The sequence below is a fragment of the Balaenoptera borealis genome, assembly GCF_965194805.1.
Source record: "Balaenoptera borealis genome assembly, chromosome: 6".
In the NCBI taxonomy this organism is placed as follows: Eukaryota; Metazoa; Chordata; class Mammalia; order Artiodactyla; family Balaenopteridae; genus Balaenoptera; species Balaenoptera borealis.
Genome location: NC_138863.1, coordinates 134,527,870 through 134,541,305, shown reverse-complemented (window position 1 = coordinate 134,541,305; position 13,436 = coordinate 134,527,870). Strand labels below are relative to the sequence as shown.

Genomic DNA, 13,436 nt, shown 5'->3' with positions numbered 1-13,436 from the left:
AAAACCATACAGCAACAGACAGAATACAGAAGCAAGCATGAAAACCCATCCATCTTCTACTCAGCAGACATTAAAGTGAGTTGCAAAAATGAAAAACAATGGTACTCTTGCCACTAATTTTTTTGTTTTGGAAAATATAGTCATTTTCATAAAAAGATGTCATTAATGTTAACATGCAATGAATTTGATAGGAACTTTAAATGAATTAGATTTTCTCAATTTTGACTTCTAATACCATAAATATTGGTAGATATGACCTGCATAAACCAAACTCACTGGGTTCTCAGTGGTTTTTAAGAGTGTGAAGGGGTTCTGAGAAAACAAAGCTTGAGAACTGCTGCTGTCGTAAAACTCACTTAAGCCACAAAAGTAGGGACTATCTTCACAGATGAGGAAACAATATGGATGAATTCTTCCTCTCCACCAGGCAGTAACTGAGAAAATTTAAACCGCATGAAGCCTGCAAGCCAGAGGTCCTCTTTGCGGTGCTATATTGAGCTCCAATCTCTTAACTATGAAAACTTAACCACGAGCACACAGATGGTTCAGCAGAGCCGCTGGCCAAAGTAAAATCGAAATGCAACTTATCCTGAATAAGATCCAGAGGGAAGCAGTTGCTCCTCTTTCTGTAGGACTAGATCCCCCCAGAATCTCAAGGAGGGATATTGAAACAACAGTCAGTTACCAATGAAGGGTAATTTCATAAAGTGTAAGATTGAGGGCGGGGGAAGTTCCAAGAGACAACCATAAAATGTTCAATTTTCCCACTTTTAATAGGAAACATAAAAGGCTTTATTCAAAACATATGACCTATTTCTTAAGAGAGATATGGGGATACATGTGTGTAATTGAACTCCATTTTATGGTCACTTACAGAAGAATGTATGGAAAGGAAAAAGCAGAGAAAGAAAGGGAGAAGGGGAAGAGTTGTGGGGAAAAGAAGTAGAGGGTCAGGAAGGATACGGGAAGAGGTCCAGAGGGAACAGGAAAAGCAAATGCAGATGAGGAAAAGGAACCAGAAAAGTCACACAACCTGCAGGGGCCTTAGAAATGAGCTAGGCTTGCTTCTTCATTTTCAGTGAGATTAGTGGCCCAAAGAAGTTAAGTGGTTTGACCAAGTTCAGTGCCGGGACTTTAAGACAAATTTTTCTAGCTTCTAAGCAAGGAAAACACATACAGAGAAGGTCTATGAAAGGGGATGGTTTGGAAAGAAGTGACGGGAGGGATGAGCGGGAGGTTGGACAGAGAGAGAGAGGCAGAAAGATACATAAACACACCATACACGCACATGCACACACACACACACGCTAAGCAGTGAGTTCTAAAGCAGGTATTTAATTAAACACTGTTTGTCACACCCCGACACTGCTACACATAACTAAAGTTTGGAGACCCCTGCCTTAAGCCCAGTACTTCTCAACTCTACTATGCCTAGAAATCACCTGGAGATCTTGTTAAAGTGCAGATTCTGGTTTTGTAATGCGGGGTGGTTCTGAGATTCTGAATGTCTAACAACTCCTCGGTGATGCTGATGCAACGTGTTCAAGGACCACTCTTGGAGTCAGAAGGCCCTACACCAGCAGTTCTCAGAGTGTGGTCCCTGGACCACAATGATGAATTCACCATCAGCTGATGAATTCACCACGAGCATTGCCTAAGAACTTGCTAGAAATGCATATTCTCAGGCCCCATCCCATACCTACTGAATCAGAAACTCTGGGGGTGAGGCCCAGAAATCTGTGTTTTAACAAGCTCTCCAGGTAATTCTGGTGCATATTAAAGTTTGGAACCATTGCACTAGGCCATAATGTCTCCTATCACCTTGTTGCCTGTAATTGGCTAAACAAGTGTGGCAGTACTTTATGTTCAAGTCATTACTTTTCACTGGGCTATCTGAACTTTCTACTAGGAATTATCAACATTCCAGTAATTCTTTTCAGACACCCTTAAGATTTGGGAATGACACCGAGATCATGAGGCTCAAATGTGATGTGTAATTAAGGAAGTATTTTCTGAGGCCTCCTTTATTAGGCTCAGCTTGGCTTCCTCTAATTGGTTTAGACTTCCACACCTGGAGCTGGACTAAGAGATGTCCCCTCAAACTTTTTTCTTGGAGTAAAATATCTCCTTTAGCTCACCCCCACTTGCCCACTCTAGGCCCCTATACCAGGTCCTGGATTCCTCAGAACGTAGGTTAATCCCAGGAACTTTTGAATCTGGCCCCCTGTCTGAATGGAAATAACAGGATGGAGCTCCCCAAAGCTCCAGATTCAGCAGCCCTGGTCTTCCCAGCCCCTGCAGTCATGAGCTCTGATGCAGAGATGGCCATTTTTGGAGAAGCAGCTCCCTACCTGTGGAAATCAGAGAAGGAGAGAATCGAGGCTCCAAATCGCCCATTTGATTCTAAGAAAGCTTGCTTTGCAGTGGATGATAAGGAATTTTATGTGAAAGGTATGATCCAGAGCAAGGAAAATGACAAAGTCACAGTCGAGACCCTCGACAACCGGGTAAGTGTTGATCTCAGATGTCCTTGCTAACATGGGCATCCCCCTTTGCCTTTGGAGTAGAATAGTAGAAATTGCACGCTGGCCCATAGGAATCTGAAGATAGAACAAGACTCACATTGATCTACTCTGAGTGAAGTCGCAGGTAAAAACTGCCATGGCACATACCTTTCCTCTGACTCTTTCCTTCAAGGACTTGGGCTTTGAGAGTTTTTATGATGTTTGCTTTGGAGAAAGGGGAAGGTGGTGGTGGAAGAGTTTGGACTATTTAAGGGAGAGATTGATACAGATTGCTGCTGGATGGGCGAATATACCAAATAGAACTCTCTAGGCTGCAGAGTGACTTACAGAGGGAGCTCCAGAGGCAATGCCTAATTTAATGCAGAGAATTACAGAGCACCATTCAATTCAATCCTTACTGGACACGCACCATGTCTAGGTCACAGTGTCTATCACTCTGCAAATATGAGCAAATCTCAGTCCCGCTTCCCCAAAGTTTATCATCTAGTGTAGGAATCAAGAGTACACGGCGGGTATGGGGACTTCCCTGGTGGCACAGAGGTTAAGAATCCGCCTGCCGATGCAGGGGACACGGGGTCAATCCCCGGTCCCAGAAGATCCCACATGCCGCGGAGCAACTAAGCCCGTGCGCCACAACTACTGAGCCTGCACTCTAGAGCCCGCGAGCCACAACTACTCAGCCCGTGCGCCACAACTACTGAAGCCCGTGTGCCTAGAGCCTGTGCTCTGCAACAAGAGAAGCCATGACAATGAGAAGACCGTGCACCGCAACGAAGAGTAGCCCCCACTCGCCACAACTAGAGAAAAGCCCGTGTGCAGTAAGGAAGACCCAACGCAGCCAAAAATAAATAAATAAAATAATTTTTTAAAAAAAGAGTACATGGTAGGTATGAATCGCAGTTCACAAATTCAAGCATACAAGACAGATGATGATGACGATGATGATGATGATGATTGTTATTATTAAACTTAACCTCTGGTGTCAGCCTCTTTTCACAGGGCCGGAAATAAATTTTCTGGAGTTACTATTGGGGTCCCCTCCCCAGAGCCATGCCACATTTTCAGTAATACCACATGGGGTGTCACTGCCCCCCCCTGAAGGATTGCTAAGAAACAAGCCCCAGTTTCTTTTTTTTTTTTTTTTTTTGGAAAAGATTTTTTTATCCAGTGTTTAAGTAAGATTAAAAACTACAAGATTTTGCTTGCAGCTGATGAGCAAGAAGAGAAAAGTTAAACCCAAATTATCATCTGATTGGCGAGTTAAAACGCTCTGACTCAAGATCAAATTATTCAGTGACACACCAGTTACTTTGTGTGGGCTGAGGAGTTCTGGAGCAAAACAGCCCTAAACAAAACATATCATCTGAGAGCACAGGGCTAATGGGCATATGAAATACTAAACAAGAAAGCTGATAAAGGGAGGCTGTCGCAGACCTTTTGCTATTTTAGGCTTCTAGCAGTTGCTTACCATATACAAGGACCTAGCAGCCAGTTATTTTATCTCTTGACTTATCTGAGGTTAAACAACTTTAACCCACTAAGCAGGAATAAAGAGACACTTTGTAGATGAGTTGGAAAACATAAAGCAGTCCCACTTCTCCAGTAGAGTTTTAGTTGACTTAAATCATAAGAGAAACAATGATTACTGCACATATTGTCCTTGTCACACTGCATCTGTTGAGTAGAATTTCCATTCCAAGTGTTGTTTTCATCTTCACCATCGTCTTGAGTCCTCAATCTATATATCTTGCCCTCCTTTTTAAAGTCTTCCCCCCGTTTCTCCAGCACTCTTTTTCTGACTGGTTCCCTTTTTTCTGAGTTGCTAGAGGATGCAAGGTTTGAGGATTCCAATGATGCTGCTCTCACCGAGGTCTGTGCAGGAGGAGGATTACTAAATAAGAAGTTGCTAATCAATCTCCAGATGGCAAGGAATGGGTAAAGTACTGTCCCCAAGAATGTCCAAAAGTCGCCACTGGAAGAATGTACCATGGATGTAGTTGGTCTTCCTGCTGGCAACAGTACCACTGAAGCACTTGTGGCAAGTTCCAAATCCAGTAATTTCTTTTTATAATCTTCTTTGGTAAATTCCCTCCTGGGAAACATTGTCGCTAATGAAAAATTACTGTAAGTGTTGCCAACAGTCTGTGCAGCAAACTGCCTTGCTTCTTCTAGAGGAGCATCAGAAGGGAACTGATTTGTGAAGGAAGAACCATCAGGAAGACGGAATTGAATTCTCGCAACACTGCTTCTTTCTGTTGTGGAAGAGTCTCTCTTGACTTCCATTTCTGCCTGTTTGGCCAGCAGGGCAGCAGCTTTAGCAGCTTCTACTTCTTCCTGTGTCTTTGCAAAACGAGCAGCTCTCTCTGCACGGTCCAGTGCAATCTTCTGTTTTATACGCTCTCGAGCTGCCCTATCTTCTGCCTTTTCTCTGTTCCTTTCCTCTAACACTCTTTTTGTTAATTCTTCTTCTTGCTTTCTTTTATAATCCAACATTTCTTTTCCAGTTTTCCTCCTCTCAATTTCCTCCTTAATCTCTCTCTGTTCTTCCTCTTTCCTTTTCTCTTCTCTCTTTTCTTCAAGTTTTTTGGTTAGTCTTTCCACTCTGACGGTGAGCTCCTCTGTAGGTCTCTGATTTGAACATCCACCAGGCTCTGGAGACACAGTGGCCTGGCCTGAAATTTCTCCTCCTGTTGCAGAATCTGACTTTGTATCAGAAGTGGGTGGTGTCTCACAGAGCTCTACATTTCTGGACTGACAGTTTTCAGAAGTGTTGTTCTGATCAAATGAGGTGGATGGAGTAGAGACTGAACTTTCTCACTGGCCACTATTTGCCACTGATATTTCACCTTTTAACGAGTGCATCTGCCGGACTTTGTGGATTCTGGTAACAAGTTCATCTGCAGGAACACTTCCTGCTATTACTTCCAAGGGAATTCCACTGTCTCCAATAAAGAAACTGGATGGAACACACACTACAGGATAGATCTGTGAAAACTGTAGGCAGGCTTGACTTTTGGTATCGATTTTCACAGCAACAAAACTGTTGGAAGATGCTTCTGTCACTTTCTCATCTTCCCAACTTGCAGCCATCTGTGTAGCCTGTTCATCATCACCTGCCACGAACACCACGAAGACCGCGCCGCTCCTCTTGGCCGACGCGATGGCGGCCGGAATGGCGCCCTGGAACCACAGCATCGCTGCCCTCGGGCACAGGCGCTCGCTCGGCGTGTTGCCGCCTCGGTCCCGGAGCCGACCCGCCCTCTCCGTCTTTGGGCCCCCGCGGCCCGCCTCCGGCTCCGCACCGGCGCGCAGGCCCGTCAGCGGCTCCCAGGACGCGTGCAAGCGCGCAGGCCGAGGCGCGCCCCGCGACGCGTGACGCCACGCGTCGCTGTTGGCAGCGCGCCCGTGTCCTTTGTCTCGTTGGCAAGTCGGTGCGTGCGGGAGCCCGGGAGACCGCAGGCCCTGCAGTCCCGGAAGTGGAAGGAGCGCCCCAGTTTCTGAACCTTCAGGACACACAGATTATTCCATCTTCCTTATGCTATTTTGGATGTCCCTCTCTCTCTAGTTTAGGGCGGTGGGGCAGAAGGGCTTCCTTTCCTCAAGAGATTTGGTCTATATCAACAAATCTCCTCCCTTTTATCTTTTCGGTAAAACCCTCAAAGCTCTTCTGAGGATTCGGGCTTTTGGAAAACAAACGCTAGAAAGGCTTACAGGCTCTCTCGCTTTTATGCCCTATTTTCTACCTTTCCTGAGTAATGGAGTGCCAGTTGTATGCTTAAAGGGGAGGGAAAACAGAGAGGGGAAAATTAGGTAATAGTCTCAAAATACTGTTCAGGCATGGACCATGCTTCAAGTCCAAATGTTTTAACTATTAGGGCAGCGGTGCAAGGAATTCTGGAAGCCTTGAAAAGACAGGGGAGAGCAGAAACAGGTCATGGAAGAGGTGGCACTTCAGAAGAGCTTTGAAGGTTGCTGATGTAATTTGAATGTAGATATATTCCAGACAAAGGGACCCACATGAGCAGAGGTATTGAGGTGGAGATTTACAGAATACACTGGAAGAGTTTTTTCCAATCTTCCAAGCTTGATCTCTTTGCAGCACTCATAGCAAATGGGGTAAACAGAGGCAAGCTGCTGTGGCCTTGGCCATCCTGAGTTCCACCTGGCCACCCTGAGGCTGAAGGGCTCTATAACTTTGCACACCTGTAACCCTCTTCTGGCACACAGAATGGCATGCTGACTTGGGGGCATCAGACCAGAATTGGTTATACAGTTTGACCAGTCTTAGATTTATCAAGAACAGTTATTTACAGATCATCTCTGGGCACAGAAATGATCCATAAAGTCAACCACGGTAATGGGGTAATCTCACCACAATAACTCACCATTTTCACCCCACTGGTAGGTCATCACATCGGCTCTCCCACTCATCATGTGATTTTTCCTCTCAATATCCAGACACTCACTCCGAACAGTGACCAAGTCTTCCCCATGAACCCTCCCAAATTTGACAAGATCGAGGACATGGCCATGATGACCCACCTACACGAGCCAGGAGTGCTGTACAACCTCAAAGAGCGTTACGCAGCCTGGATGATCTACGTGAGTACCCTTCAACCTCTCTTTATTCCATTTCCTTCTCTTAGTAAAGTCAAGATCCATAGGTTGAATTTTCTGATTTTCTCAGACCTACTCAGGCCTCTTCTGTGTCACCGTCAACCCCTACAAGTGGCTGCCGGTGTACAACCCTGAGGTGGTGACGGCCTACAGAGGCAAAAAACACCAGGAGGCCCTGCCCCGCATCTTCTCCATCTCTGACAACGCCTATCAGTTCATGTTGACTGGTGAGTAATTTCTTTAATCCATATTTTTAAAAATAGTTTTAGTGAAGTATTCAAGTCCTTTAACTGCACTGGTTCTTAGTTAATTACTCGAGCCCTTCACAGGCTTTGGTCATCCAAACGGTGCAATGACCAAAGTGACCTCAGTAGATTCAGAGGATGTCAGGATGGAAAGCCAGGGGCGCAGTATCTTCCATTACCAGTCACGGTTCTTAAGCCAGAGCTTGGGACTGAAGCCACACTAAGTACATGCTTCTCTGGGGGTGGATGTGAAGCACAAGGAGATGCGCTGCCCCCACCTCCAAAGAAATCCCCAACAGGAGCACACTTGGAAGAGAGACTATATTAGTAGCCACTTAGGAATGCAAAGTTGGAGAAATGGGCACAGCAACTTCCCTTCACCTGTTTTCTCAGGCTCCCTCTTTCTCCTCCTTAAATTTCCAGAATAGCAGATGAAATAGCAGAGATGTGGTAATACTGTCACCCTTGTCATGCCTAACATCACTTCGGTCTGTTCCACTTTCACCTGATTTGACTTGGTGCAGAGAGAAGAAGTAGAAGCAAGCATCTGAGATCTGAAGATGCTTAAAAGTCATCCAGGACAATGTTGCCCAAACTTCAGCCATTCCAATGTCACATTCGCAATCCTGGCCATTTCTGCATATTTAAAATCTTTCCTTATAGTGACTGAAGTTCCGTCCATTTCAAAAAGGAAGAATAGGGACTTCCCTGGCGGTCCAATGGTTAAGACTCTGTGCTTCCACTGCAGGGGACACGGATTCGATACCTGGTCAGGGAACTAAGATCCCACATGCCACGTGGCGTGGCCAAAAATAAAAATAAAATAGGAACCGAACAAATCTGCCCTTTGATCTGGAGGAAATCTATTTTTTTAAAAAAGGAAGAATAATATCACTATTAGTATTAGTTTCTTAGGACTGCCGTAACCAAGTACTACACACTGGGTGGCCTAAGCAACAGAAATGCATTGTGTCACAGCTCTGGAGCCTGGAAGTCTGAGATCAAGGTGTCAGCAGGGTTGGTTCCCTCTGAGGGCCGAGAGGGAGAATGTGGTCCAGGCCACTCTCCCAGCTTCCGGTGGTTTGCTGGCCATCCTTGCCATCCCTTGGCTTATAGAATCATCACCTTGATCTGCACTTTCATCTTCACATTGTGTTCTCATCTGTCTCCAAATTTCTCTTTTTATAAGGACACCAGTCATATTGGATTAGGGGCCCACCTACTCCAGTATGACCTCATCTTCACTAATTACATCTGCAATGACCCTATTTCCAAATAAGGTCACATTTTGAGGTACTGGGGGTTAGTTAGGGCCTCAACATATTAGTTTGTTGGGGGGAACGCAATTCAACCTATAACACTCTTGTAAATGGAAAACCACGGTCACTGTCCACAAGTAGAAAGTAAAGGTGAAAGAAAAAGGCAATGACAACAAATCAGTGTCCATAAATTCTAATTAGAAGCTGTGGCTTCTTACAAGTTCTAAGTCTGAGACTTGCTTTCTTTGTTGAAAAGGGAGATAAGAAAGCGCTATTGAGGAGGTAAAGATCTGTGAACACGAATAACTTCCACACTGTGGGACTCACCGTTCACTTCCCATGCTGCCCACATTACACATCCAGCATTTGGGAAATCTGCACAAATTGTCTCCAAGAAGATTCGACGTGCCCAAATCATCACACCACTAGTTAATGGCAAAGCCAGAACTAGAACTCATGGGCTCTGTCTACCCCCAATGTTGCCTGATTTGTATATCCTGCCTGTATCTTGTTTATTTATTCTGTCCTGCTTCCTTCTGCATTTCTAGATCGAGACAACCAGTCCGTCCTCATCGCGTGAGTAACCTGTGTTGTTGCCATGATGACTTGGAAGGGGCTGTCCATTCCTTCTGCTCTCCTTTAGCTCACTTACTTTTTAAAAAAAATTTTATTGAAGTATACTTGATTTACAATGTTGTATTAATGTCTGCTGTACAGCAAAGTGATTCAGTTATACATATATATTCCTTTTCATATTCTTTTCCATTTTGTTTTATCACAAGGTATTGAATATAGTTCCCTGTGCAATGCAGTAGGACCTTGTTGGTTATGCATTCTATATCTAATAGTTTGCATCTACTCATCCCAAACTCTCAATCCATTTGTCCTCCATTCCCCCTTTCCTTGGTCCCCTTGGCAATTACAAGTCTGTTCTCTATGTCTGTGTATCTCACTTTATTTTATTTTATTTTACTTTATTATATTTTATTTATTTTTGGGTGCGTCGGGTCTTAGTTGCAGCACTCGGGATCTTTTGTTGGGGCGCGTGGGCTCTTCGCTGTGGTGTACAGGCTTCTCTCTAGTTGTGGCAGGCGGGTTTTCTCTTCTCTAGTTGTGGCACGCAGGCTCCAGAGTGCGTGGGCTCTGTAGTTGTGGCACGCGGGCACCTGAGCACGCGGGCTCTGTCGTTTGTGGCACGTGGGCTCTAATTGAGGCGCGCAAGCTCAGTAGTTATGGCGTGCGGGCTCGGTTGCCCCGCGGCATGTGGGATCTTAGTTCCCTGACCAGGGATTGAACCCGCGTCCCTTGCATTGCAAGGCGGGTTCTTTACCACTGGACCACCAGGGAAGTCCCTCTCACTTACTTTTAAATCAACAGCGGAGAATCCGGGGCTGGGAAGACAGTGAACACCAAGCGTGTGATCCAGCACTTTGCAGCAATTGCGGTCACTGGGGAGAAGAGGAAGGCGCAGCGGCCGGGCAAGATGCAGGTGAGCAGCTTCCTGCACCTGGAAGGCTTGCTGGAATGAGTATAACTGAAACCTCAGGTGAGCCCCAAGTGTCTGCAGGGCTTTGTGCTCAGCACGAGGTCCTGCCCCAGGGGGTGTTTACGGGGCAAGGCAGGAAATGGCTCCACCTTGTGGACTCGGGCTCTAGCACCAGCTCCATCAGCAACAGCCGAGTGACCTTGAACAACTCCACATCCTCCTTTGGCGAAGGAATGGTTTAGGCCAGTGGTTCTCAAACTGGAGTGCACGTCAGAATCACCAGGAGGGTTCGTTAACAACAGATTGCTGGTCCCCAGGCCCAGAATTTCTGACTGAAATTCCTGTCTCACATTCAAAATCCTGGCATGTTGCATTTCTGTCATGTTCCCATTGTTCATGCCCTGTCCAGGGATCACACTTTGAGAACCACTGGGCTGGACAGTAGTTTCCAAACAGCTCTGAAGTCAGAAAGGCAAGCAATCATGTGGGGAAGGGGGAAAGGTGAAAACTCTGCTTTCTATAAGTGGATTTCTACGTAATAATTCTCACAAAATATTTTATGCAACTTAAACATTTTTTTTGAGAACCACTGTTTCTATCATATGGGTCACTTTCATTGCTCACAGTCTGTTTCTACTTCTGAACCCGAATATCTGTATAAATGGGTCCTGGTGCATGCAGGAACAGAGGTCTATATTTTACAAATCCATAATTTATAATAAAATGTTATCAGAGAAGAAAGGCCATCTGGGAGATTGAGAGGTAGCGGGTAGGGCTCCAACCTGGAATCTGGTGTGGCCAGAAGCCACTTTGATGCTGTGCTAAGACTCCTTCTACGATGGGACCTTGAAGCCTCCTTGGGTGGGGTGGGGATGGGCCTGTGGGTACTCAGCACAACTGTACCTGCCACCAGCCTGAGCTGGGCGACATCTCTCCCTGGGACCTTCCCAGAGCATCCACACTTTTGAGTCACTGGGAAGTTACTTCGGAAGACGTCCAAAGTCCTCTCTTTTCCTCTTCTCACTTATTATTAGGGAACCCTGGAAGACCAGATCATCCAGGCCAACCCCCTCCTGGAGGCCTTTGGAAATGCCAAGACCGTGAGGAATGACAACTCCTTGAGATTCGTTAAGACTCAGTCCAATTGTCAATGACCCCCAGAAAGAAAACCCTCTCCTCCAATGCTGAATATGAAAAATGGCCACATAAACTAGGATATACCTGGCCTTAGTCTACCCCCAAGCGCTTCAGATCAAGCTGCCCAACCGGGATATTCTGATAACCCTTCAAAGAACATTTTGTCTTATTCCCAGCCGAAGGAAGATTTAGCTGTCCTTCCCTAACTAATCAGCATCACCTCAGAGCCTCCTGAAGTCACAATGATTCAAGATTCAAATTCCACAAGTACAAAATGACTTCTCTATGCTAAAATTGGTCTCTTCAGGTGGAAGCATTTTAAAATACATAAGTCCATTGAACAGTATCCACTGACTTATTAGCCATGAAAACCTTAGTGTGAAGTTAGTTAGCAGATCTGACCTTCTCCAAGTCAGGAGGTGCTGGGAGGAGGGAAAACCTGGTGGAGGCAGCAGAGCTCAAAAATTGGGAAGAAGTTGATACTGAAGATACTGAAGGATATGTCCCATCCTTCAATGTTTCGCTTAGGATTAGCTCAACCAAAGAGGCATTTACTTCCGACACTGGCAAATAAACAAGTATCCAGTCTCCTATCTAATTTCACTGGCCAGTAGAGCAAGTACCCAGAGGCACTTGCATTCAGCAGCTAGAACTCCTGAAGAGCGAACACATAATTCACATAAACCTACACTGGTCCTTCATTAACTCTTCTTAGGCTTCATTCAGAGAATACTGAGAATACTACTGAGGATGTACTACATTCCAGGGTCTGTGGGTGAACAAGCAAGGCAATATTTTTGCCCTCCAATTGGCTCACAGAGTGGTAGCGACCAATTAAGCAGATGATGTAAGAAGGGAGTATACACACACACATATATACTATATATAATTTCACCCCTTACTCCCCAAGATTGGGGGAACCCAAGTGCTGAGTGGGTCTTTGGGGAGCCAGGAGGCCTGGCCTGGGAGCTAGGTTTGCATGTAGTAAGTAGTAAGGAAAACTGAGGCAAGAAATCTCAGAAGTAACATCCAGAGGCAAAAAAGAAGTCAGATAGTCCAACCAGGTTATCAGTTCAAAGAGTTTGAGCAGGATAAAGACCAAGGAGACAGTCAGGTGTGAGGTGGTCCCAAACAGAGACTTGAGAGGGAGCCTGCAGGCATCCCCAGAGCTATGGGAACAGGGCCAGGTGCTTTGGGCAGAGCTACCTGAGTCTTGGCTGAGCCGGCGTGGGGACCAGATGCCAAGCAAACAGAGAGGAGGAAGGTCCTCATGCTTCTGGCATCACCTCCTCCGTGAGCCTACACAGCCCACCCATCCTCAGTAGTACCTAACAGAAGCTGGCTACAGTACCATAGAAAGAAAATAACTGTGTTTTTCAATCTGTCTTTGGACAGGGGATGTTCATTCGCATTCACTTTGGAGCCACAGGAAAGCTGGTGTCAGCAGACATTGAAACCTGTGAGTCCAAACACTCTATCTGGCACCTTGGCTTTGGCCACAGAGGCATCTCCTGGGGACCCTAAAATCACATCGTTTTTTGTTATCTTAGATCTCTTAGAAAAATCCAGGGTGGCATTTCAGTTATCCCGTGAGAGAGGCTATCATATTTTTTACCAAATCATGTCAAACAAGAAGCCGGAACTTATGAGTAAGTTCCTTGGTTATCATTCTCATCTTCCAAATCGATCACATTGGAAAAAAACTCAGAGTCAGTTGTGCATAAGATGCTAAAGGGATCCTTCTGCTTCACAGACCTGCTTCTCATTTCAACCAACCCCTTTGACTTCCCCTTTGTGAGCCAAGGAGAGGTCACCGTGGCCAGTATTGATGACAGTGAGGAATTGTTGGCCACTGATGTAAGTATTTTGTGTGTTTATTTACTTAAGTAAGGAATTGTTGAATTTATGAACTGAGAGGTACCCATGATCTCAGGAGGAAGCTGGGATGCAGGGATGCTCAGTGATTAGACCCAAGAGCTCAGAGAATTAGTACAGATCACACCCCTCCCCCACTTGGTTCCATTTCAGAAGATTCCAGGAAATGGGAATACAGAAAGTTCTCCAAAATAGGCCTTCAGTTCCATTCTCCAGCTTTTGAGAGTAAATGTTTGCATGGATAAGGTCTTTAAAGTTTTTGTTGGAAGTTTTCAGGGTACAAAACCATCTA

The 13,436-nt window shown here is 45.5% G+C and overlaps 1 protein-coding gene and 1 pseudogene across 2 annotated transcripts; one reads left to right on the top strand and one right to left on the bottom strand.

Moving 5' to 3' along the window:
- The first annotated feature begins 1,722 nt into the window (after positions 1-1,722).
- LOC309630565 (myosin-13-like) lies at positions 1,723-13,172 on the top strand. Its single transcript, XM_082395887.1, has 8 exons — positions 1,723-2,507; positions 6,984-7,127; positions 7,213-7,369; positions 9,195-9,222; positions 10,024-10,135; positions 12,665-12,728; positions 12,820-12,918; positions 13,023-13,172. The coding sequence occupies exons 1-8, from the start codon at positions 2,247-2,249 to the stop codon at positions 13,157-13,159; spliced, it is 1,002 nt and encodes a 333-aa protein (XP_082252013.1). The 5' UTR covers positions 1,723-2,246; the 3' UTR covers positions 13,160-13,172.
- LOC309630557 (UBX domain-containing protein 4 pseudogene) lies at positions 3,051-5,834 on the bottom strand (annotated as a pseudogene). Its single transcript has one exon. The product of its transcript is annotated as a UBX domain-containing protein 4 pseudogene (transcript).
- Positions 13,173-13,436: the final 264 nt, after the last annotated feature.